Raw genomic sequence first — 25484 nt, forward strand, 5'->3', positions numbered from 1 at the left:
TCTCTTTGTTTTGGTCTTTACCTGACCCTGAAATAACCTCCCTGTCTACTTGCCTCCCACAGATCTTTTGATATCAGCTCCTTGTGGAACGGTGCACGTTTCTCACTTACAAACAGGTGCAGTTAATACTTGAAATCCCGGGTTCCCAAATTCCTTGGAAGTTTCTGCCTTCTCTGATGGAAAGCCAAAAAAGACCTTATGGTATGAGGCTGTTTATTCACTTCAATTTCATTCCTCGCACTCAGGTGGTGTCCACAACAAAACAGACCTCAGAGCTGTGCTGCAATTGCTGGCGCTTTCTGATCCTGACAAGGTGAACGGGGGCTGAACAAGTCAGGTTCATTTAACCAAACTGCCTTCATTAGCAAAAAAAACCCACAAACCTACTTAAGATAGTACAAGAGCCCCTGGCAGGGGTGTTAAAGCTGTCTTCGTGCTTGCTCCTGTAGCTCTGTATCCACCTATTTAGTCCTCAGTCCCTCTTGCAAAGTACCCAGCAGTCGAAGCCCAGTATCTACAAATGCTCTGAATTAAGAGTGCTGAGGTGTTTGGCATCTCAACCTCTCCATCTCCCACCGAGATACAAAAGAAGCTTCTCATTATTTTCTGGGAGTCCACGTGGGAAAAGGTTTCTCTGGCCAGGGTGGGAAAGAAGTAATTCTGGATACACTGCGCTTTGCTCATGGGAGTGAGCTTTAACACACCAAGGACTGATCAAGCTTTAAATTATTGCTTCTTCCTTTTGGCCGTACTTTCAGCTAGCCACTGACTTCTGCTTACGGCTGGCTGACTGTCTACAGTCACTTCTGCATCTGGTGCACGCCAAAGTTTGCATCTCAGCTGCAGTCTCTAGCTTGCCACGGTGATAATTCAAAAACATCAAATACAACATCCGGGAGGTGGGCTTAATGCTGCACCCAGAACTCAGACAAAACAGTGATTGGGAGCTCTGCCTGAGTGAGAACTGCTGGGTACCCTACCTACACCTCTTCTCTGCTCCAGGAAAGCTTCCCCTGAGGAGGTCAGAGGGGCTTTTCCATGATGAAGGCAGCATCTCAGCTGTGAAGATCTGCAGGCGTCGGTTTGAGCCATGCCAAACCCATGTTGCAACTTTGTCCAGGATTTCAAAACCTCGCCCTCAGTTTCCTCTTTGCTCCTCTTTCTTGTTCTCTTTCTCTCATAATCTGTCTGTCTGTCTGTCTCTTTGTAAAATGTCGCATTAAGTATTTGTTGGCATGCTCGTGTCTCCGTCATTTATTTCTCAGAGGGAAAGAGCTATGTGCCACTGTTTTGCAAAAGGAGGAGCATAAGACCAATCCAGGGGCTCTGGCAAACTGGGAGCTATCCTGACTCCACCTGCACAACTGCTCTGAATTTCTCTTTGTTCTCTGACAGCAGACACCATACATACTTTCTTTCTTTTCTTCTACATCCCACGAACGTTACATATTACAGCGGACAGTCATCCAACACTGTCCACCTGTGTGTGTCTCTTCTTCTCATCACTAGGAGGAAGTTCATTTGCGTTTGAGCTTGTCAAAATTGCAAAGTTCTGGTAAAACAGAAAGCTGGGTGAGGGGGCTATGTTTCCTTAAAAAAACTGCTTTCAAGACAATGTGGCCAGCTTTCTTCCCAGTGGAAAAAAGGGCAAAGGAAGGCTAGAAGGGAATTATGCAAGCTGTGCCCTGACACAGAGCTGGGAGCTAGAGAGAGCTCATTGATCCTGGATCATAAATGCAGTTGTAATCAATGCACCAGACACAATTTTCATGGGTCCAGGTACTTGTGCCCAGTGTAGAAACCAAAATGTTCTGTCCCAGGACTTCACCATGACTAGCAGGTCCGTGGCCTCTGCCAGGCATATTTGCTTGAGGCAATGAATCCTCCAACCAGCCAACAAGGGCCCTGGTGTTAGACCTTCATCAAACCTGGAATACTCTGCATGAAAACATTTGGCCTAGATGAACTGACATTTCTCATGAAGACTTTGTTATCCCAGAAAGAAAAAAAAAATCTCTGATAGTAATAAAACCATCTCCTTGTAAGGCATCAAAGCATCTTGATGATGATTTTCTTACACTGGACAATGGCACTAGTGAATGGCCTTCTTCATACAGCTGGCTCAGCAGCCATCCCTGGAGCCCCTCCAGGCTTATGGGAGACATTACAATGGAGCTTTAGAAGATGTAGTTTCCAGGCCATTAAATAGCTGTGGAAACCTCCCTGCAAGCAGAACTAGATGCGGCCCCCTCTGACTGGGAAATCCAACCAACTACACCTTGTGAAACAGAAGTGTTTGCTGCTCCAGCTGGTACAGAACAGGGTTAATCTCTCACTCTCCACTACCACAATTCATCTGTATCACTGTAAATGTCTCTCCAGGGGGGTTCTCTGCACGAAGCACTAAAATAGCTTTATTCTAATGGCTAAAGAGGAACTAAACACTTCTGAAAACAGTGAACAGGTGTGGAGAAATGTCTGGGAAAAATGATGCATCTTTTTCAACAGACTCCAGTCAAACTCAGGTCTTGGACAATTAAGTAAGCACTTTTTCTGTCTGATCCTGGGAAAACTAAGCAGGAGTATTGGTCACAGTTTGTGAATAGGGGTACCATTAAACAAGCAATAAAAAGGGATGTGAATAAAATAGTCTTACCAAGATCATGGCTTTGCTCTTTGGTGTCAAACAGCTGCACACCAATGGTCTCCTGCTTCTGATCCAGGTAGTAGGTGCCATCAGTGACCAGGTGAACAAGGACTGCCGCAGCTACCATTGGCTGGGAAAAATAAGCCTGGGAAAACAAAAGCCCCACAAAGGTTCGGGTGAAGAACTGTGCTGCACTTTAAAAAAAAAGTAAGAGCAGGGCTTTAAAACTATCACTTCCCATCTCAGGTCACATAGGAGTCTTCTCTTCCGTTCTCTCCTACACAAACTAGAGAAAACTTGAGTTAAACAGCCTTGCAGCTGGAGCAGTAGCCTCTAAGAAACTCAACAGACCTGCCACAGGAGGGGTTCTCCACTAACTCTCTAGATGGTGTTTAGAGACTTTGCTTTGCTATTTTGCACTAACCGTACTTCAAAGAAAGGACCCTCCTGGCCCTGGGAAGGCTGTCCGATGATATTTCACCTATTGGAGAAACTTTGTACATGCAGGCAAAGAGGAGACTTCTGAATGACATGCGTGCTTCTTACCTTCAGCCAGAAAATGGTCTGTGTCATGTGGGAGTACTGGAAGTTGGCCGTGCAGGGATACCAGGCATACTGAGAGACGCCATCGTTCAAGTCAATCACCTTCGTTCGACATGTCTGAGGGAGAAAAAAGAAACATCAAGACAGATGTAGATGACAGCAAGAAAAGAGCATGGCTGTTAAAAGTGGGAAAAAAGTCCAGGTGCACTACTAAAATAAAATAATACATGCTAATGACATTTCTAAACACCATGAGATTATTCAAAAGTGAAGTTTCCAGGTCTTCCACCTCAATGAGAAAAACTGAAACATAAAAAGGAGCAAGAGACTCACAGCAGTCGGATGGCAGCCAACAGTTTCCTCTTAATTTGGTACAACAAGGGCTTTGACAGCATTCAGCCCAATTCTGCTCCCACCCAAATGGTCCGCAGCTCTTCCCACTGGAGTCAAAGTGACGATCACTTTTGAACATGCCAACTCAAAGCACAGACAGTCTGCAGATGCTCGCCACAGTACTCAAGCAATGTCCTATTTAAACCTGCGTATTACTGTAACCCCAGGGAAGCCACAGATGGCCATATAAACTTGGAAATAAACGTAGCCAGGAAAGTCCTGTCTGTACAAACCAATTTAAGCAAACTTGTTTCTCGTTTTGTTAACTAGTTTCTGTAATTTGAATCATCTTCTTCCTACATCTACAGCACTTTCCATGGCAGGCGGCAATGGAATTATAAGCAAACTTCTCTTTTCAGTAAAGAACAAGCAGATGAATCCCAAATGCTGGCAGAGGTGAAAAGCCCAAATTGAGAATGCCTGAATTTAAGTACCACGGAGTCTTGCAGTGCCATCACTATGTGAAAACAAAGCTGCAAGAAATGGTAGGATTTACCCTGAAACCGCAAAGCTCAGTGAAGCTGCTTCAAAAAAAAAGGCATATGCATGACTATCGCTTTCGTTCCCTGAGGAAGAACATGAAAGGCAACGTCCACAACCCAAAAGGCTCCAGCTGCACTAGAGGGATGCTTCCAGCTGAGGCTCTCGGAGCATCTGAAGAGTACCTGTTAAGATCCACACCACTTTGGTAACTCAGTGGCATGGAGAGAAAGGGAATTCCTCGTGGTCATGCTGTGTACTGGCAATGGAGCTATGAACCAAGAGAGCAAACCTCCTCCAGTGGTTGTGCTAACCATGCGACCAGCCCACAGGGGAGCCCAGGGCTGATCACACAGACCACCTGCGTTAGGTGCTAAGTGAAGCCATATACTTTTGGGGACATTATTAGATTTCTTTCCAAGACCGGAGAATAAACTGAGCAATCTGGTGGTGATGGGCTGTCAGTACAGCTGCTCCCATAAGCAATTTCCCTTATTATTTAAACAAAAAGAAAACACTGAAGTGAAACAAGAGAATTAACGGAGGTGCTTTTAATTGGTCAAAATCCTATGCCCACTTGGTAACCGTGTGGGGAACTGCCCTCTTGGTCTCAGCAGGCAAAGTCAGGGCAATGCAAAGAGAGCCCGGGATGCCTCAGAACGAGAAACCAGATTGGACGAAAGTGAGGTAATCACTTCTATAATCTGAGTCCCTCAAGATCCAGCACAGAGGAATCTATGGGCAAAACATAAATCAGCTTTAATGGGCTGGAAGAAGATTTTTAGTTTATTTATTTTTTAAAACAACTGGGACCAAGCTTCATTGAGACTAGCCAGTGGATAGTGTTACATTTTACAGCAGAGCAAGGCTTTACATAAACTATCTTTGGCATTTGAAATCCAGTCCAGCAATTCGACATGTACTATTTCGCAATTCTCCCTTCTTGCATTTTCAGCAGCCTGCCTCTTGTTGGGAGCATGGTTTTTATTTTAATACTTCTCCAGCTAGGGAATTTATCTTACCCACATCTGCAGTTTATATGGTCAGAGAGCTCTTTGACATGAACAAAGGTCTCATTACTTTTATATGATTTTGTTCTTATTCTTATATCTCCTCCTGCTCTATTTCTCCACAAAGGTGGTTGAAAGAAACAAGATTCCTGACAGTCGGTGTGTTTTAAGTGCCACATAATGGATGAGTGAAAACCTGTATTAAAAATTTACCCAGACCTTCACCAAAAGCTTGAATGAAACCCAAAATAAACCTCTGCTGAGGGGGGCTGGAAATCTCTGATAACTTTTAAATGCCTAGTTTGATTTGTGTGTGTGTGTATGAACTCTTGCACGTTCTGGTTCTGCCTCAGACCATTAGCAAAAATTTTAGCGTTGCATAAAGAGCCCGTGTTCAAGACTCGTGCAGTTGAGTTGTGCCGGCTCAGTAGACTGGTCTGGTTTCAGCACGTTAGATAAGCTTCCTCCTGCTGAGGCTGATCCATTGCTGCTCAGACAAGGGAATCAAAACAGTGCCAATGTAAAATGATCTTTTATGAGAAGAGTACGTTTGAGAAGTATGCAAAAAGTCTAACAGATGACATTAGGAGTGACTACGAAAGCCTCTTCTACACTAGATGCTACCTAGCCAATCTAGCTGGTGCAAAAACTTTCTTTGAGATTTTTTTAATAACAACCTGATTGGATAAACAGGCCCAATAACATACAGACTCCACCATCTCAACAGGCTCAAAGACTTGTGGCAAACACATCACCTTTTCTGTTCTAACCAATTACTGAGTATCATTCAAAAACTGCAACCTCTGAGAATGACTTGCTAGGAGAGCAAGAGGTCTTTCATACCTCTGCCTCCAAGGCATCCCTGGCAGATGTCAGCAGTGTGAGGGCACCTAAGGATGCAATTGCAATTATTACAATCAAGCAGTACAGGACAGCTGCATTCAGAGGGAAGAGGAGGACACACACAAGAAAGGAGCATCAGGAGACAAAAAGATTAGAAAATGGCTACTCAGTGCATTCCGATGGCCTGCAAGGCAGAGCATCACCTCTCCTCACGGCTACAAATTCATGCTTATGAGAAATAAATTATTTCCTAATATCCTCCTGTTTGCTATAATGATGTAAAACAGCAGCTAAAGCACCTGACAGCTGCGGAGGGAAGAAGGGATAGCTGTACTTTTCATTTCAGGGTGTTACCAAACACTAAAGTATTTGCTTTGAAGAATGACGGAATCAGGCAGGAGTTGAAACTTCACTCACTGGGGCTTGTCCAGGTTCTCAGACCCACACAGCAGCTAGGAGCCACAGGAGCCTAGTATCTGTTCCAAAGTATTTGGGGACTATTTGTGTCTACTTACTGGAAGCCCATGTCATACCCCTCCCTAGAAAGCTGCTTTCAATTACAAAAGCTCATGTCTGTTCCTCTCAGAGGTTCTAATCCAGCTCGTCTCCCACCCACACATTTTGTACACAAACACTGAGAGGCAGAATGAGCATGGCCAGAGAGCACTGTGGGATCTTCCCACAAGAGGGAATGCCTGGAGGATTCCCTTTGACTGATTTATACAGCCTCTTGTCAATCACAGGGACAACATGTTCTTCAAACTGCCTCTCCTGTTTTCCTTCTCTTACTCAAGGGGACCAAGGAATGTGTCAGCAGGAAGGGAAAAGTGATATATCAGGAGTGCTTAGTTCACTGCCACATCTAAAACACATTTACAATTGCACTCAGCTCCATTTCCTCATAACATTTTCCTTTCAGGTAACACGGGAAAATTTGCTGAAGAACAAATTTTGGAAGGCTTCCTTGTGAATGTCGCCCAGCCATCCCACGAGCAGCAGCTCTGCACAGGTAAATCACAGGCAGCATCACAATATGTTCCACAGCCAGCCCCTACCATGCCAGAAGTGATGGTGGCTGCCTTTGACTTCATGCACTGTTATGTTGAGTTGATGGGTCCCTGTTGCCAGCAAACTACATGTGAAGGGTGGCTGATCCCAAGGACTGGGCACTGGACAAGCTCTCAACACAACTGTGTCCAGTGCACGGCCTCATTACAGCCCAAATTGGCTTCTCCAGTCCTAGGCCACTGTCAGTAAGATGAGCATGATACTGCCCCATGTCACAAAGGTATCTTGAGGATAAATGCTGGTAGCCACAAAAAGGTGCACAGAACTTAGAAGGAGATGGGACAAATAAGCACAAGCTCATGTGAAGGACATCCGTTCCCACAGGAGTGGGTGAAATATGCACAGATGACACCCAGCTCTCTCCCTCCCCCCGAGAGAGCACAGCCAGGCACCACAGGCTTTGCACACACTGGTCCTTCTCATCTCTCATGTTCCTCTATCGAAATAATCCTAAATGCAGACAGGCAAAGCTGCTATTCAAAGCAGGATGCTGCCCTGCTCAGCTCTGGCATATGGCTGACTCTACGGCTGGAGTGGACGTGCCTGTCTGCGTGCCCACAGGCGCCTGTAAACAGAGCGGATCTGCAGCGCGCAGAGCTGTCTGTTCCCCAAATCCCATCTGTTCCCCCATGGCAGGGCTTCCTCCAGACCATGTCTTCAAGCTAAGTATGGCTGTGAGGGCCATCACAAGTGTTGGTCTGTCAGAGAGCAGAGAGCAACCTCCTTCTGGAGACAGAGCGGGGAGTGGATATCGTGTCGCAGACAATAGAAACATAGATTCATAGAATCATTAAGGTTGGAAAAGACCTCCAAGATCATCTGGTCAACCATCACCCTACTACCACCGTCACCCCCTAAACCATATCCCACGTCCCACGTCCAACCTTTCCTTGAACACCCCCAGGGACAGTTACTCCACCACCTCTCTGGGCAACCCGTCCCAATGCCTGACTGCTCTTTCCCTAATTTCCAACCTGAACCTCCCCTGGCACAACTTGAGGCCATTCCCTCTAATCCCATCACTAGTTATCTGTGAGAAGAGGCCAACCCCCAGCTCCCCACGCCTTCCTTTCAGGCAGTTGCAGAGAGCAATAAGGTCTCCCCTGAGCCTCCTCTTCTCCAGACCAAACACCCCCAGTGCCCTCAGCCGCTCCTCATAGGACTTGTGCTCCAGCCCTTCGCCAGCTTTGTTGCCCTTCTCTGGACATGCTCCAGGGCCTCCATGTCCTTCTTGTAGTGAGGGGCCCAAAGCTGAACACAGCACTCAAGATGCGGCCTCACCAGAGCCGAGCACAGGGGGACGATCACCTCCCTGGTCCTGCTGGCTGCACTATTCCTGATACAGGCCAGGATGCTGTTGGCCTTGTTGGCCACCTGGGCACACTGCCTCTCCCCTCCTCTTACTGGGGACTGCACTGCTGCCACCTCCGCACCGAGACAGACACTGCTGGGTGTTTCTGGGACAAAACAGGTTATACCTTGTCCCATTCGCAACACAGCAACCTCAAAACAAGCAGGAGCAGGATCCATTGGTGAAACCCACAGCACCATGGATTTGTGGTGCACGCAACATCCTGCATGAGGTTGTACAAGTGCACGGAAATACTCACACAACGGTATGAGACCTGTGGAGACATAAACAGGACATTCTGTTTGAAGATCCAGCTAAAGAACAGATTACTACTATAATAATGAATCCTAATTAACCTACAATTTTTAGGTTAATCCTAATTAACCTACAATTTTTCTGCAGAACACTATTTATATGTAACTCAGGATATACCAGAGAATCCCAACCACGACATACGCATCATTTTAACACATCCCTTACAGATGAAAACCTTCTCTCTCCACTGCCAGATATGGGGATGGACCGTTACCCAATATTCTTAAATATTCTGTTCTTCTTGCATCCTAAGGTAAATTTTACCCAAGGATGAGAAGCTCCAGTGCAGTTGCTAAATATCAGAAAGGCTCCTGCCTGTTTATTGCCCAATATTATAATGCAGCTTGACTGCCACATGGACACCACCCAGTTTGCCTACTGCAGCACAGACCTCCAATCTGTTCTGAAAGCTGTTGCACTGTTCTTCTCATTTAGGCTGGGAATTGGGTTGGAGTTACAGAAAAAATGAAATTGCCCATATTAGTGAGCAATGAACCATTAAAAAGGCCACCATTTGTGTTTCAACAAACACCTCGAAAATCAGCCAATTTCTAAGACCATTTCAAACCTCAGGAGTCCGCAGAGCTCAGATGGAAATGGTACACAACAGCCTTAGTTAAGGGACATCATAAATTTTGCTCGGGGTTTTCTTCTAGGTTCTAGTCAGAAATGCTATAGGAATAGCCTCTTTGCTAGTGTTCCGGATCTGGTATTTCAGTGTTCTGGATTTGTCCTGTCAGAAGATTTGAGTCAACAGCTGATGACTAACTTAGAAAATCAGGTTATTTTGTGTTGGCCTCCTGCATTTAAGGAAAACATTCGAAGTTACCTTTTCCAAACTCATCCATATATAATATTTTCTCTGTGCATTAACCAAATTTACAACACTCCACTGTTGTAAAAACAAAATGAGAAAGAAATCCAAAGCCAAGATTCATCAGTGCATGTTACAAGCATAAGATAATGGAACTGATGTCCTCCTTTTTCAATAGCCTTCTTACCTTCTAATCTGCTTCCTCTTCCTCAACAGCAACTCTCCCTTTCCTCTGATGCTCATAAACCGTAGCTTCTACTCCAAACCTCTCCATATCCTCTGTGTCTGATTTGTTTGCAGTGAAATAATTTTTCAGTAGGGGTGCTTTTAAGGGGCAAGGAATGCGTTTGAAAACACAGTTTTACTAAGTTTCGTGCTCTTTGTCTGTTTTTGCCTGTTTTCATTGGGGTACTTAAAGGTCTGAAGGCAAAAGATGAAAAAGTACAGCATGGTTGCTTTTCTCCAGGACAAAAACATCCAGACAGGTGAGCAACAGAAAAGCTTTATCAACTGGAAGCTGATCAAACTCCTGGGGTAACACACTGATGCTATATTACTCCCAGACTCAGTTGGCTCAGAAGTAAGAGGAAATCTCATCTGTCAGTTTTACCTGTGTAATGAAGAACAGGATTTGGCTGTAGGATTGGGAAGCAGATTATGTCTGCTGCAGGATGAAATAAAGCCCCATTGCCAGTTGCTGTGTCCAGCCTCAGCACAGCCCCTTCCCATTTGAATCTGGAGTAGCTGATGGTGTCTGCAGCTTGCAGACCTGGCATCCAATTCGCCTGTTACTATGGTTTTCTCAGCAAAGAACCACAACTTCCAGCTAAAAGTTTGGCTGGAGTTTTTATTAATTGAAAAGCGACCTTTAAGTGTGTGTAAATACCAAAGCTGATATGATGCTGGCATCACTAGGTTGCTTGCAATGTGACACGATGATAAATGCCTCTACTTATACAGTAAAAATGATAGTGTTCATTTCCAAAGGGAAATTTCCAGGGGTAGAGTAGTGGATGTGATGTAACACAGGGCTGTGGTACAGAAATGAGTAGGAGATGCAAAGACTATTTTGTTTTGTCATATAAATGGACTTAATTTCAGGAAAGCGAGTGAGAGCTACAGGGACGCTACATTAGATGATGGCCCAGATTGCATGTGTATCCAATGTGTGTTATTAACTTTAGCTTTTTCAAAAATGAAGTTATTTCACTTCCAAAGAGTCTGTGTGAACAATATATTTTAATTTTTAAATCATGCAGACCTGCACTCTTTGAGCTTTCCTTTGAATTTCTGTTATCTCCAAATTCAAAGCAAACTTCATTTAAAACAAGTGAGTTAAAATCAAAATCACATAATACCATAAACTTCACATGGTATACCCAAAAAAACCTGTAAATCAGTTCTGACTGGCCCTATCCCAAACCCACACTGGCTTTGACATCCAGCCAGGTGTAATCAAAATATCTAGGATGCTAGCTGGTCCTGTGGAAAAAACAATATGGAGTTTTAATTTTACGGCAAAACCCTAACCAGATGATTTTCGCATGGTTCAAAGGATCGTCCCAAAGACGTCAGTTGAGCCGGGGCCAGAAACTATGCAACAAGAGCGAGAGAAGAAGAAATACTTGCAGTAATGGCATTTAATAATCGACTCATCTTTTGCACAAGCCCACAAGTACATGCTACTATCTGGGGCTCACGAGGGCAATTTGCACTTGCTCCCACTTCCCTTGCCACTCAGCCGTGCACACTGAGCAGGTGCGAAGGCAAGCGATGGCTCAAGGTCCAAAGCAGACAGAGCAGGGTCTCATACGAAGCACGTGAAAGCGTAACCGAGCAATTTGCCTGCCATGTGCTGCTGTTTGTTTGTATCAGAGGTTTCCTTTCCTTCAGCACAGCAGTAGGACAGACAGGTGCTGCTCTCAAACAACAGCATCTTCCCCCCAGCACTGCCAGGAGCTCACCAAGAAGGGGTATTTCTTAGGATTAGCCCCAAACTGCATTCTTCTGTTACGTCCAAACTTACAAATACATCTCCTGTTAGAAATAGCAGCCAAACGCAACCTGCTAGACAGACAGCATGAAGAAACAGCTCCCAAACGAGACCTCAAACCTCCAGTTTGCAAACATCACTCTCATTAAAGCTAAAAGACATTTCCAACCTGCAGCAAAAGCTCCTGTCTACAGTTTCCACATTGCTGCTCACCAAAGTGTGAAGGCATTATAGACTGATAAGTGCTTTAGCAGACTGTATATCCATCCACTGGAGAGCGAGGTTAAACAAATACAGTAGCCAGAACATTATTGTTGGCTGCACACTCGGGTTCCCGAACTGCCTGTCTCTAACTTGAACCAGCTAGGTCCACTACAGCAAAGCTCACACATATCTGCGGGCCAAGGCTGGCCGTGGGGTGCTGCGGCAAAGGAAAACAATCCCATCCCATAAGCTTTTACCACTGATGAGTAGAGCAAAGGCTTTTTTTTTCTTTTTTTTCTTTTTTTCCTTTGACTGGAGCTTTTCGTTTGGGAGCAGCTGGCACCAGGAAATCAAGCTGTCAAAGGCAGAATATGTGCCACATATTGGGAAGATCTTAAGTGTATTTTTTTATTATTGTATTAGTGGATCCGACTGGATTCATTATAGTTTTGCTGGTTTGGCACTCCTGTGAGGCAAAACAGGATTGGGCTTGTTACAATCCACTTGGTAACATCCCTTCCTTCCTTCCCAGAGCTGGTCCTGTAAATTTGCTTGAATGAAGAAAGCACACAGCTCGTTAGAGAAAGACCAAAAGCAACAAAAAAGAATCACTAAAGAATTGCAGCCTCATCCATTCAGAGTAACGTGCTGCTGGCTGGGGCATACGGGGATGCTTGGGAGCACTCGGGCAACGTTTCTGATAGGGAGACAGGCAAACAGAAGGAAAATTAAGCCACACCTTTTTCAAGTAGCACAGAGGAGAAAACCACAACACTTGGTTTCATGCATCATAGGAACAAACCCTACTTATCCCGTTCCCACCTCCCCTGAACCACCCAAAGCGTGCCTGGGGCCCAGCAGCAGCTTCCAAGGGATGTGAGACAACGCAGGTGCCACCAGGAGCTCAGAAGATGGCTTGCCAAGCTTTGCCTGTGTCCGGAGCAAGCAGCCCTGCAGTGGTTAATGTCAGCTCTGACCACATGATCGCATTCAGGAAAGGTCAAAAGAGCGATTTTTCATTTGAAAACATCTGTGTGTTTAAAGAACAAAACTTTCTCATGTGCAGAAACCTAGGGGTTTCCAGCGCTTTTATTTCCAGAGTTAAAGTCATGCTTTTCAGCTTTGTTTAGGGTTATGTACCATGTAAATACGCCGCATAAACCGCACGCAACCCTCAACACACTGCGCTTCCACGGGCAGAGATAACTGGGGCTGCAAATCCCCCTCTCCCCTCTCCCCTTCCCTCCCAGAGCCGCTCGGCTTTCCACGCCGTGCTCCCAGCAAGCCAGCCAGACACCCAGTTGTCATCTTTCCCTATATGAAGACGTACATATGCCTCAGCTCCTAAGGGGTTAAGTCTGCTCTGGCCTGTCAACAGGCTTTAATTGGTTACATCCAGGGAGATGATGCATTGGGAAGAGGCTCTGAGCTTAACAGCGCCAGGGAAGGCTGCGGCAGCGCTCGCCGGGAGTGCCGGTAAGGGAAGCTGACTATGGTTACATGTCAGTGGTCAGAAAGCTGTTTGGTTTCCTACCCAGCTCCTCAGCTCTACCTCAGCATGGTTTAATTAAGGTTAAACCAGTCTTGGCTTGTTTTTTCTCAGTACCTGAAGACGCAGCTCGTGGGATACAAACCAGAAGGTTCCCCCGTGCTGACTAATGCTGCGCCAGCAAATCCCTCGGAGCGTGCTGGACACAGAGTGGCAGCCACTTGTTTCCTCCAGCCCACGCATGTCTGAGTCCACCCAAAGCATTGGTTGCAGGTGCCTTGGGGGAGCCCACAGCCTTCCTCCAACCTCAAGGAGCCCTGGTTGCTCTGATAAACCCCCAGCTCCGACAGGGCAAACCAGAAGAGCACGTGGAACGTTTCCTCCTCACGTGCCCCAGACTGGCAGGGTTGGCAGAACCTCCTGGCTGCTCGCAGGAGGAGCGGCTGTGGGGACTGCAGCGCAAGCACCACCTGTGAGAGCAAGCTCACAGTGTCTGCAGCTTCACCACCTCTACAGGGATGGACGAACTCACCGTGGCCACGTCATAGAATAGAATCACAGAATCATTAGGGTTGGAAAAGCTCGCCAAGATCATCAGGCCCAACCATCCCCCTACCACCAATGTCACCCACTAAACCATGCCCTAAGCACCACATCCAACCTTTCCTTGAACACCTCCAGGGACGGTGACTCCACCACTTCCCTGGACAACCCGTTCCAATGCCTGACTGCTCTTTCTGAGAAGAAACGTCTCCTAATTTTCCACCTAAACCTCGCCTGGTGCAACTTGAGGCTATTCCCTCCTTCCCACCACAGACAGCTGCTGGGACAAAGCAGAGCTTCCACACAGCGAGGCTTTCCTTTTCCAGCAGGTAAAGGTCACAGTACACCAGGAAGAGATCTGCTTTGCAAGAAGACCAGATTTTCAAAGATATTTGGATAGAGAAATGTGAAACGGAGGTCCAAATGGGGTCTTCAAAAGCACATGGCTCATTAGAAACCCAATGGCGGCTAGATGCTTAGGCACTTCTATAAATCCTAAACCCAAGGATTAGGATTAATTAGAAGTAAATGCCGGAACACACCTTGGAATTTGGCCTTCATTGCCTTCATAGGATGCTCATCATTGCTATTTTTTAAGAATCTAAGCTGCACAAAAGCACACCATTCACTGGGTAGAACCCATGGAGGGGCTGGCCAGGGCTGTGGGTGAGTCACATGGACACACCTGGTCACCAGATCAGCACCTTGCAACCCTGGATAAATCATCTCCACCCCATGCTTCAGCTTCACCGTGTGAAAAGGGACTTGTTTGCAAGGGTTAATTACCAAAACTGGGAAAATAAATAAAAATTAAAAAAACAAAACAAAACAAAACAAACAAACAAAACACACACACACACACACAAAACAAAGTGCCCAAAGTGCTAAGCATAAGGATTTGGGTCCAACGACCACCATGGCTAGCAGAGCTCCATGTTCTCCTGAAATGAAGGCTCCTCCCAGTCAGTAGGTACATGCATACGCAGATACCAGCACTGATCATGCAAATTACAGTTTCCTGGAACCCATTAAAGCTTGCAACCAGACCTTGAGGCTATGGTGGAAAACCAGGGTTTCTGCTGGTACCAGGGGGAGCTGGGCACATTTGCCAGGTGCGGGAATCACGCCTGCTTACCGGAGTCGCTGACCTCAGAGGAAAGAGTTATCCTTAAAATTTACAGACAGTGTTTCCAAAAACGAGCATTAATTTGAGGTTCCTCAACAGCCATGGCTCTAACTAAGGCAGCACGATCCAGGAAATTAGAGCAGCTCAAGAATTTATCCAAATGGTTCCTAGTTTTTATTATTATTATTATTAAAGTTATTTATTTGCAGGTGGGGACAGAGGGATTGACTTAAGAGACCTTCTATTATGGTGTGCCATCAGGACAGTGCTGGGTAAGCACTATCCTCTGAAAATCATTCCTTTTAGAGACATCTAGAGATGAACACCCCAAAATTGAGTGGCATTCAAAATATGAGGTCTCTTATGACAATGTGGGCTAAAATGCCTACAGTACTTTGAACAAGTAGTGCAGACAATCCTTCATTTAAGAGAAAAAATAAATTCTCTGCTACTGGCATGAGAAAGTTTACTTTCAGGCTTAAAGAAATGATCGTGTGGTTTTGAGGATGGCATTCCGTTCTGCTGAAGAATAGCACCCTGCCTGCCTGTATATCTGTGGCTTTGTAGCTACATTACAATCTTGGAGAGCTCTGTTTACATATTTTACATGTTTTCTTGCACAGAACATGAAACCAAATTACATAGTAAAGGATGTTACGGTTTCACTCCTGCACCCTTTTCTGTCCTCTCCTTCTGATCATGTTTTAATTCTATCCAAAATAATTGTCTGGGTATTTTTAACCGTGCTCGATTGACTGTCAATCCTTCGGGCAGGTTTATTCACTGTTGCACAGGGAAATCATGCAAAAGCTGGTGAAGCTACATGCTAGGGGGGTAGGGAGAAGACGGCCAGGGCGGGGGTGGGATGAGAAATGCCAAGAAGCCTTCATGCATGAACAAAGCAGACGTGTCGATGCATTTATGCAAAATCATTCGGCTCTGAATGGAGAGGGACCCAAGACAAACAACCCGGATGGGATGCAGGAGAGCTATCCCACGCTTATGGCTGGACATGCTCTGCATCTAAAGGATGGGGAGCAGCAGTAGCAGACAGAGAGACTGGCAGGTTGAGGGGCAAGGGCCGAGGAGGGGGGTCTCCTTTCAGAAGAGTGCATGCTAACGAGCACTGCCGTTGTTGCGGGGTCCGGCTTTCCAGCTCACTGATGCTGGGGGGTCCAAGCTGTTTTCAATTTACAGCGTGTAATCTGGGTGGGTGGCTGGGTGTACGGCAGATATGATCATAAAATGGTCAGTCACTTCCTAAAGAAGCACATAATCCTTCTTATTATCCAAGACAATATTCCTTTCTTGCCTTTCTTCTCCTCGCCGCCAGCAACAACAAATGGGACATAATTCTGCTCTCGTTTCGTTAGCGGTGAGTGTCTCCTGGTCCTAGGAAGAGACAGGACCAATTTCCGGTACCTGAGGATTTTTGGTTTGACCTTCATCTCTGAAAAGGTCAGACCGAACCTCTCTGAGAGTACTGATGGCTGCTTTGCTCTCTGCATCATCCTTTGTTTCTTTTATCTATTTTCTGTACAGTACACAAAGGGAACATAGTGTACCAGCCCCTGGTACTCACTGTTCTGTTCCCCTTAGATGACTTGCATATGTGCTCTTGAAAAATTATTCTAAAAACTAGTGGGGGAGGGGAGTGGAAAGAAAAAAATCCCTTGAGTGCTTGGCAAAATTGCTTGGAATCTCCTCTGACATCTCATTGTGTTCTCTCTGTCCTCCCCATACACAAATCATCCAGAGGCTACGACATCAGGCATGGGGTCTGCTGGTTTACTACTGCCCCGAGCAGAGGAGCACTGAAAGACATGGGGATGGGGTGCAAGAGGCAGGGAATCACTGAATCGCTGTCCTTCCTAGCAGGGAACAGGCAGCCAGGTGATGGGCAGCATCCCCTTTTCTCCAGCCAGCTCTGGAGCACCTTTAAGGTAATGCTCTTTCTTAACCAGCTCACTGCAGCTGAGTCTTTTCAAGCCAGCCTAACTAGAAATCCCATTTCTCTCTCTCTCTCTCTCTTTTTTTTATTCAGAACATTGGGATCATTTCTGAGCAGAAGGCACAGCACAGATCTTTGGAGCATCCCTCACCTTGGTGCAAACCCTTTGTATGCACCACTTGCTCCAACAAGACAAAGCAGTGATGCAGACGTGAATAAGGACCAGAGGAGATCCCCAGGCAAACAACATCACCTCCTTTGGCAAGAGGGTTGCAAAACCGAGCTTTCTCAACAACACAGGTGGGAAACAAGGTTTCTAGCTGTTAGAGCAAGGACTTGGTGGAATTGTTTTCCAGTCATTTTGCAATGGGAACAAGCCCAACTGTGTGAGGATAAAATCTGGTTAATTCACGCACCGGATGATGTGAGGAGGCTGACAAAGCTAACACACAGTGGATTTAATGACCCCAGAATCCATTCCAGATCTGTGTTCCCAGACTCCGACTGACAGCAGGCCCTGAACAGAGTTTTCTTCTTATACAAGATATGAACATTTCCCTTTGGAGATTTCCTGAGCTTCCTAGTCCTGGGACACCTGGGCCCAATAACGCCCAGCGCCTGCAATGTCTCTGGGGGGAATTGAGGTTTAATTCTCAAACCGCAGCTTTATCTTTGTGTGCTCTGGTTTCCACCTCTCTTAAATGGAACAGAAACCAGACAACGTGGCCGTGATAAGGTTTAATTAATCCCTGTTCATTAAAGAGATATGAAAAATACCATCACTTAAGACAAGGGAGGCATGTTCCTCAGAGTTCCCCAGCCTGAATTTGCCTGGTGCCAGGCTCGTGGTGCAACTCCCCAGCCTTCAGGTGAAAGACCAAACTGTCTGGTCCATAGTATCTGGGGGAAGGCTGAAAGAGAGACTATGTTTTGGGCTCCCTTGTACTAATTTTAGAGCTGGGGAATCTGTAAGCTAAGTTGAAGCCTTTTGGTGCACCAGCCAGTACTGGAAATGTGCTCAGACGAGTACAGCAAACCTACATTCCTCTTGCGGCAGCCTGTGCACAGTGTCCAGTTCATCTTTTTCCAGAACTGGTCTCTGATCACTCATGGTTCCTCCATTAACAGTTTCTCTTAGTGGGATTTTGTAGTCGACCTCCTGAGATTAGTGGTTCAAAGGCTGGCTAGGCTATAAATAACAGAGACATTTGCGAAGCAAATCATCTTATTAAAAATGGGGATTTTTTTGTCCCTCCGACCACAACAAAACTCTTACCGTTGAAGAGCAACAGGACTTGGCTGTGAACTGGGAAGTTCAAAAAGGGCCACTTGCAGAGCTGACAGACACACACCCTCCCACTTCTCAGCAAGATCACCCCAAAGGAGAGGAATGGCTTCTCCATTAAAAGTTGCAGGTTTCCTCTCTTCCCACTCCTGTTCAAGATTACCCTATTCGTTGGCTTTGCTGGATCTTTGGGGAATTATCTTCAGAGTTATATTTATTAGTCAAAGTAAAACTGCGTGGCAGAGAACTTCATATTTTTTCTCTTCAATTTTGTCACAGTATTTTCTTACCAGCCTTGGAGCCCTCGCTCTGCCATGTTTTTTCTTCCAGTACGCAGAATATTTTCATGTTCTTGCCTTCTTCTTTTGTGGGAAATTTCAGACACACTGCAATTCTAGACATCTTTCTATGGCCGGCTGAAGAATAGGTTTGTTGCAGTGAGTCTGGATGAGTGCAATTGTGGGAACTGTAATAGGGGCAGGAGGGGGCCTCTGTTTGTGGGAAAGATGTAATAAGAATCCTCTTCCACAGCTTCTTACTCCATGGCAGCCCCTGTGGGGTACCCAGGGGGAGAAGGGGGTGGGTTTGTCTGGGAACAAAAATGAATCCCAGGATCTGTGTGCCCAGCAGCCTTGGGGAAGAGTCCCCTTCTCATTAACTGTGCCTAAGCTGTGCGGCTTTTTCCGTACAGGAGAAAACCAGGAAATGGCAATGGCACAGGGAGGAAAAATATATATATATATATATATATATATATATATATATATATATTCATATGGTGACTTGAACTAAACAGCTTCTCTGTAACTGGGAGGAAATACAATGAAAGACAGAGCTGTTGGGGGACTGCCCCTCTAAATTACCAATGTAAACCCCAACTTCCAAGGCTTGAGCACATTCTGCTGTGACAGGAGTAACCAGGTCACCAATAAGCCACCTACAGAGCCATCAGTCCCTTCCTACACCTGTCTATTATAGAGGCCAAAAGGGAACTGCAGATGAATCCACTGGATTCCCACCAGCAAGAGGGAAGGAGAAATGGCCCCTGCAGCCCCGCGGTCGGGCTGCACCCACCTCCCTCTCACCCCAGCCACGGAGTCAGGGGTGAAGAGCCTTCCCCAAACCAGCCTGGCAGAGGCTTCCCACGGAGACACATCTGTACAGATAAGACACTTAAAAAAATATCCAAAGCATTCATGCTCAGGACAACCTACTCTAGAAAGAAAGAAACACTACCAAACATACTAATGCACTCAGAAAAAAATCAGTGCGCAGGGAGAGCATGGAGGCTGCCACTGCACGACCTGTTTTCTTGAACCCTACAGGACAGCCACCCTTTTACCGTGACCTAATCCACACCATGCTTTCCTATTTAACTGTCCTCACCCACACAGCTTCACCGGTGGCGATACAAGCGGGACTGTCCACGGAGGCCATGAGATGGCTCCCTAAACTCGCACGTTGCCAAGCCCAGGAGTGCTTAGCTTGGTGGTAGGAGGCCACATCCTCCCCGCTCCTGCTTATAACAAGGTTGACCCTGGCTGAGTATGAACTGGTAGGGGAAACAAGTCACTGGGGACTTCCAGTGCAAAAAATAAAAATTAAAAAAATTGCAGCTATTCACAAAACAGATCGGTCTGAGAGCCCTTTGTCTTTCTATTTATGCCTACTGGATCTGCCCTTCAGCTGGTATAAATCTGCCCAGCACTACTGCCTTTTTGTAGTCCTTGCCAGAGTACACCAGCTGATGACTTAATGCTGGCATCAATAATCTTTAGCACAAGAAAGGCCCTGAGAAACAAACAGTGCTGTAGAAAACCCCACACAACCAGTACATCAACACTGATAATATTTCACACGCAGCGGATGGCAAGGAGAGGCTGTTTACAAACTCACAGCAAGAGCGGTAAGGAAAAGAGCGGCCCGAGAATGTGCAAAGCCCTTATTGCTGAATTCCTCCTGCAGTCGATAACAGGTACTGAGCAGCGTCTGCTTCAAGACCTGCAGAGGATGCCAGATTAGAAATCAAACTGTAAAAATACCCTGCAATGGTGCTCGCGTTTCTGTGCTGGTGTGATGCTGCTGACTGGTCCTCTTTGGCTTTAAATATGATGCTGTCAGTACTGTGAATATTTCTTAATCAGCACTGAAGAGTGGCTGCCAGGAAAGTAGAAGTGGCTGTCTATCAGTCTTGCTTCTGCAGAAAGAGCGATTGTTTAAGGGGGGGGGGGGGGGGGGGGCTGTGTGACCTTTCCATTTTTCAAATGTGTATCTGTTTGCCAAGACTGTGTCATTCTTTGTAAGCATTTTGTTGTTCAAAACAAATCTTATACTGTGTTTTTTTTCTGCTCCCTTAGTATGTTGCCATTCAGCAGCCTCATACTAACAAGTAACAAAGCCACATGTAAGATCCATCTCGCAATAACAAGCAAGTGCATACATCCTACTTCTAAGAAACAAGCAACTCTGTGGAAATGGGCAACGTGTTAGCGAGCTCTGCAAACAGGCCTGGGGTGGTCAGTCTGCAGAAGGAGCCCTACAATAACAAGCAAGTGCACTCTGGCTTTTGCTCACAAACAATCCTCCAAGAGTAAACAAGTGCAGGCAGGCTGATATTGCTGAGCAGCACCGCAGCGCCAAATGTGGTCCTCAGGAACAGCCTCTGTAGAACTAAGGCAGAAATGCAGGCACGCAGAGAAATGGGTCTTGAGATAGCTAAGGATGAGAAAACGTTTTAAATCGTGAAGGACATGCTTAAAATGCTCTAAAGCACTTTGAGAATACCAGGGCAATTACGAGGAACAGGGATAGCTAACAAACAGGCAGCTTATGTATTCTGTATATTGCTGTGCACTGCACTCAAACATATCTTTCATGGCATTCCTGACGAGAAGCCAACACAAATGCCACTCTGATTAATCAGGAAACTACCCAGCAACAACATGAAAAGTTTGCACAACATCAGCAAGCACACAACCTACTCTGAAAGATATCTGGGTGAGGAAAGGTGCTCCTTTCATCAATACAAAAAACCCTAAGGCTCAGTGCTTGCACAGATAATGAAGCCAAACATGTTTACACACCAGCGATCATTACACATGGTGATTAGGGGAGATCTTAGGTTAATTTTCATCTCAAGCACTCCGCTAGCTAACAGAGTGATGACCTGCTGCCCCACCTAACCTCTCCAGAGTGACAAGTCAGGTGCTCTTTCACAAGCTACGAGCCTGTCTTGTTCCTGTGGAAAACAAAGACTCTCAACATATGTGATTAAAAAGGTCAATGAACCCCTTACACTTAAACGGGTGTAATACGACCAGCTGAGCTAAAGCACAAATTCCTCTTGCTGGAAGTAAATAGCACACTGTTATCTCCCCAGGGGCCAGCCAATAACAGGAGGCATGTTCCCATTCACTCCGCCAGTGTGTGATATGCTAGTGCTCTGCCTATAAATACAACAGCTTGGTTTTTGTTTTGTTTTTTTTTTTTTTTTCCTCTAACAAGGCTGTGACAACTTCATCTCATCTGGGTACAACAAACATGCTTGAGTTGTGGCTACACAGCAGGGCTTTCTGTTGGGTGTGCACGTGGTGGTGTTTTCTCCACCACATGACCGTATGTTGTACGGTCCTACTGCACAGCGTGGCTGCATCTCTACCAGTGCTTTAGGAGAAAATCAGGGCAGGAAATCACCCTGACAGCATGGGGACAGAGGACTAGGGGACATGCGTGTTGAACTGCACCTGAACTGGAGACAGTGGGCTTTGAACAGTACTACAGCCCAGGGAGCTCAAATGAGAAAGAAGCTATGAAGGCACTGGTAGGGGTGCAGAGGAACGTTCCTTTTACAGTGTAAAATAATAAATACGACCATGACAAAAAGGCAACACTGGGCTCGGGATTCTGTCTTGGTACTATGCCAGCTAATCACGCTTTGTACGTTTAAAACTGACCTGGTCATTAATTTGTTACAGACTTGTGCAATGTGAACAAGGCTAAGTCTCTTGGATAAAGATGTTTTCTCTCGCAAGCCAACTGGAAATGCTTAGCATTTACTATTCATGGAGAAATCTGCTTGTCATATCTTTGACATTGCATTCCTCTCTGCATTGCCCACTCAAGAAACCTCCCAGATAATTAGACTGCAAGAACAACTTGGCTGCATCAAACCCAAAGGCCATCTGATTCACTGCTCTGTCTAGCAAGGGACAATGGTGGATGCTGAAGGAGGAATATACAAAGTAGCTCTTGTATATGATGATCCTTTTCTTGCTGTATCCTCTAAAAAAACAACAAGCAATGCAGGCTTTCCTGAGTCAGAGGGTTGCATCTGGACTGTTGCATCTGCATCGTGTACAGCTCTGTTTTCCAGGCATTTATCTAATGTCTTTTTGAACTCATTTGGATCTAATTCTCTCAGGGAGACAAAAGGTAAAGTTATGGTAACTGGAGCTATTTATGTTACAAAGGAGACATATAAGAAAGGGGTTAAAGCTAATGAATGGCTTTGGGAATGGACGGGACCTTTCTCAGAATAGAACAATAGGGTGCTTTTATGAATCCGGGAGGCAGAAAACACAAAACTATTAAAAAAGAAAGAACACTCTTTTGTATTATTCTGCATTAGCCTTCAGAACTCATTGCCACAAGATAGCACCCTGTGCTGGCTATAGAGAGCCTGTCTAGTCTTTTAGGTGATGCTAGTTAGCCAGCGGTGACTCCTGCACAGCTTATTGAATCAAGCAGACCACGACTTCAGGCAGTTTTCAGATGGGTGACTAGAACTGAATTTCAACTCTATCACCACTAAACAGGCTCAGAAAGAGGGAAATTGCTATCAGGAGCTTCCCTTGGTGAAGTGGCAGGATAACAGACAGGGGTAACATCACATATGAATGCTGACCATCTAGTTACACTCATGACTGTCCTTGCTAGCCTCCACCTTCAAGGAGAGGTAACGGCATCTGCTTCCCTTACCTGCGTTGCTGCTGGCTGACCGATGACCACCCATCCTGGACACTGCTGGTCACTGTGATGTGAGACGGAGACATTGGAAGCCCACTGATCAAGGAAGCCTTTGGGAGTGTAAATGCCACAGTCTTTGATGCTGGTCATTTGCTCAAATTCCTCACATACTCCATCACCATCGTGGAAATAGCACCTGCTGGGTTCATCTGCCAGGAGAAACCAAAGAGAAATCAAAAAATGGCTACATGTCCGTGGCCTAGTTGCTAGGATCACTGGTGTTAACCAGTGGTGTTGCATCTGCTGGTCCAGATCACCGGGGAGTGAAAGCATTGGTCAATTCTGGCCAACAGCAGGGCGCTTTTAAGAAAGTCAATTTTTAGTCAGTTTTGTTATTGGGCAAAACCGTCAAAATATTTCTGAATGCGAAGGTTTTTCCGCTTATTTTTGTCTATCTCCATTTAAAAGGATGGAGACAGAAGAAAGCAGAGATTGAAAATATATGGAACGACAATGTGGGTGTTGGCATAACTCCACTGCCTTGGATGGAAGATAGCCAACAGAGGGTCTGGTCTACAATGTTTCCCTTTTTGTTCTTAAAAGATATCTGCAAAACAACAACAAAAGCATCTGTGAATTTAGGGACGGCAAAAACTGCCAAGTTCACAGCCACAGGACCAAGGGCCAACCAGATCTGTTTATCCAAGGCGCCAGATATAGTCCACATAGTGTGAGGGTAAGCTTGCCACATCCACACACGGCTTCAACCAGCATAACTCAGATTTGACCTGAAAGGATCAAAAGCAGCAGGAGACTTTATTATCCTTGTCCATTTATTCTGTGGCTTCTCTAATGAGACTGCCAACAAAGATGCCAAATTTTTGAGGTTGTTTCTGTAACACTGGCCCATTAAAAACTGAACCAGGATCCATCTACTCTTTTCAAACAGACTGCATAGCAATAATGACTTTCAGTCATTAGAGTACTCTGTGAAATGGAAACCTTTGACCTGTTGGTATCCTATTTTGTATTGTATTATCATTGCCAGTCCCCAGAGGTATCCAGTTCTGACAGCCTGTTGTATTTTTGTCTGGCAAATAAGCCTGCTGAAAAAACGGTAGGAAATTAGCCAGAGCTGCGAGCTGGGCTGATGGAAACAACCCCTAAGGAGAGTCCTGCCGGTAGCATTGGACTATCTCGAGCTAGGTGTCAGAAATCCAACGGCTGCTCAATTTTGAGCTACTTCCAAACTACTAAATCCCCTGTTTATTTTTCCTCCTAGCTTACACACTGAAATACCATCGTGAGCCAGAAAAAAAATCAGTTTATTGCAATTGAATTATTTAATGACTTTCGCTTTTCCCCTCCCTTCCTCCCAATCCCCCGTGCAAAATTCTAGGTGCTTACAAGAGCGTGAACTTGAAAGAACGGAGAAACCTATCAGGAAAGAAGGTCATTCTGCTTTTGTTTCATCACAACCTCTGCAGCCAACTTGTGTACGTGGATAACCGTGGGGAGCTGTGTGTTTGCCGGGCCAGCACTCCAAGCTGGCGAAAATGAGCCAGCGTGAGGCTGGAAGCCGTTCAGCCGTGCAAGCACAGCACTGTGTCTGAGCTAATATTCCAGGGGCGGCCAAACTGCTTGACCCTACAAGTCGCATCTTAAAAATCTTCATATGGCCGGGAGCCACCAAACATATACCACACACCTCAAAGAGCTCGGAGGAGCAGTGGTCGGGGGGAGCGCTTCACAGCCAAGGCTGACAATGGCTCCCCAGGGTGCCCCATTACTCCACGGTGGGAGAGGGCTGGGGTGGATATGAAGATGGGCTCTAATGCAACCCAGCACGGCCGGCCCCAGCAGCCCCGCTGCCCAGCCTCCTCCTGTTGCCAGCAGGGCCCTTCTGCCCATCGTCCGACACTGGCCCTGCTGGGAACACGACACTTGAACTGCTTGTGAACCATGTGTGCCCTTAGAGCCCCAGTTCAGGCATCCTCGCAGCACACCTTATTGCTCCACGGGGTTTGTTAGTGCTGGCCCAGTGCCACACCAATGTGGGGTGGGAGAGACACGGCCTGTGCTGGTCAGTCCAAGGAAGGTGCAGAGCTCCATATAACGGAGGTTAGCTCTTGGTTCCCTCACCTTATCCTTAAGCATCTCTTGCTCTGCGTGTCTCTGCTGAGAGCTGTCGAAGCATAGGGCAGCTCTCTGCCATGCTCAGGAACAGCGGGATGAAGCGAAGCAGCTCTCCCGCCTCGCAGCACCGTATCCCACTTGAGCGAGAGCCTCAGCGGAAATCTCTGAGAAACGCTCGGCTTTGGGAAGACTGCTGTCAGCAATCAAAAATCCTCAAAAACAAATCCCAAACATGAAAATATCTATTTCTGGAAAAAGAGTGTCTTTGTCATTTAATGAAAAGAGGCTTATTTCTGTAAAAAGGAAAAAAAAAAAAAAAAAAAAAAGG

At 46.0% G+C, this 25484-nt stretch overlaps 1 protein-coding gene across 1 annotated transcript in view; it reads right to left on the bottom strand.

Annotated features, from left to right (window-relative positions):
• Positions 1-25484, bottom strand: part of PAPPA (pappalysin 1) — a 181035-nt gene that overhangs the window by 53181 nt on the left and 102370 nt on the right. The window contains exons 10-12 of the mRNA XM_035564695.2: positions 23033-23229; positions 3194-3307; positions 2657-2792 (exon numbers count right to left, since the gene is read on the bottom strand). Coding sequence (XP_035420588.1) covers positions 2657-2792; positions 3194-3307; positions 23033-23229 — 447 coding nt within the window. The remainder of the gene's footprint in view (positions 1-2656; positions 2793-3193; positions 3308-23032; positions 23230-25484) is intronic.

This window comes from Cygnus atratus, chromosome 19, assembly GCF_013377495.2.
Source record: "Cygnus atratus isolate AKBS03 ecotype Queensland, Australia chromosome 19, CAtr_DNAZoo_HiC_assembly, whole genome shotgun sequence".
In the NCBI taxonomy this organism is placed as follows: domain Eukaryota; kingdom Metazoa; phylum Chordata; class Aves; order Anseriformes; family Anatidae; genus Cygnus; species Cygnus atratus.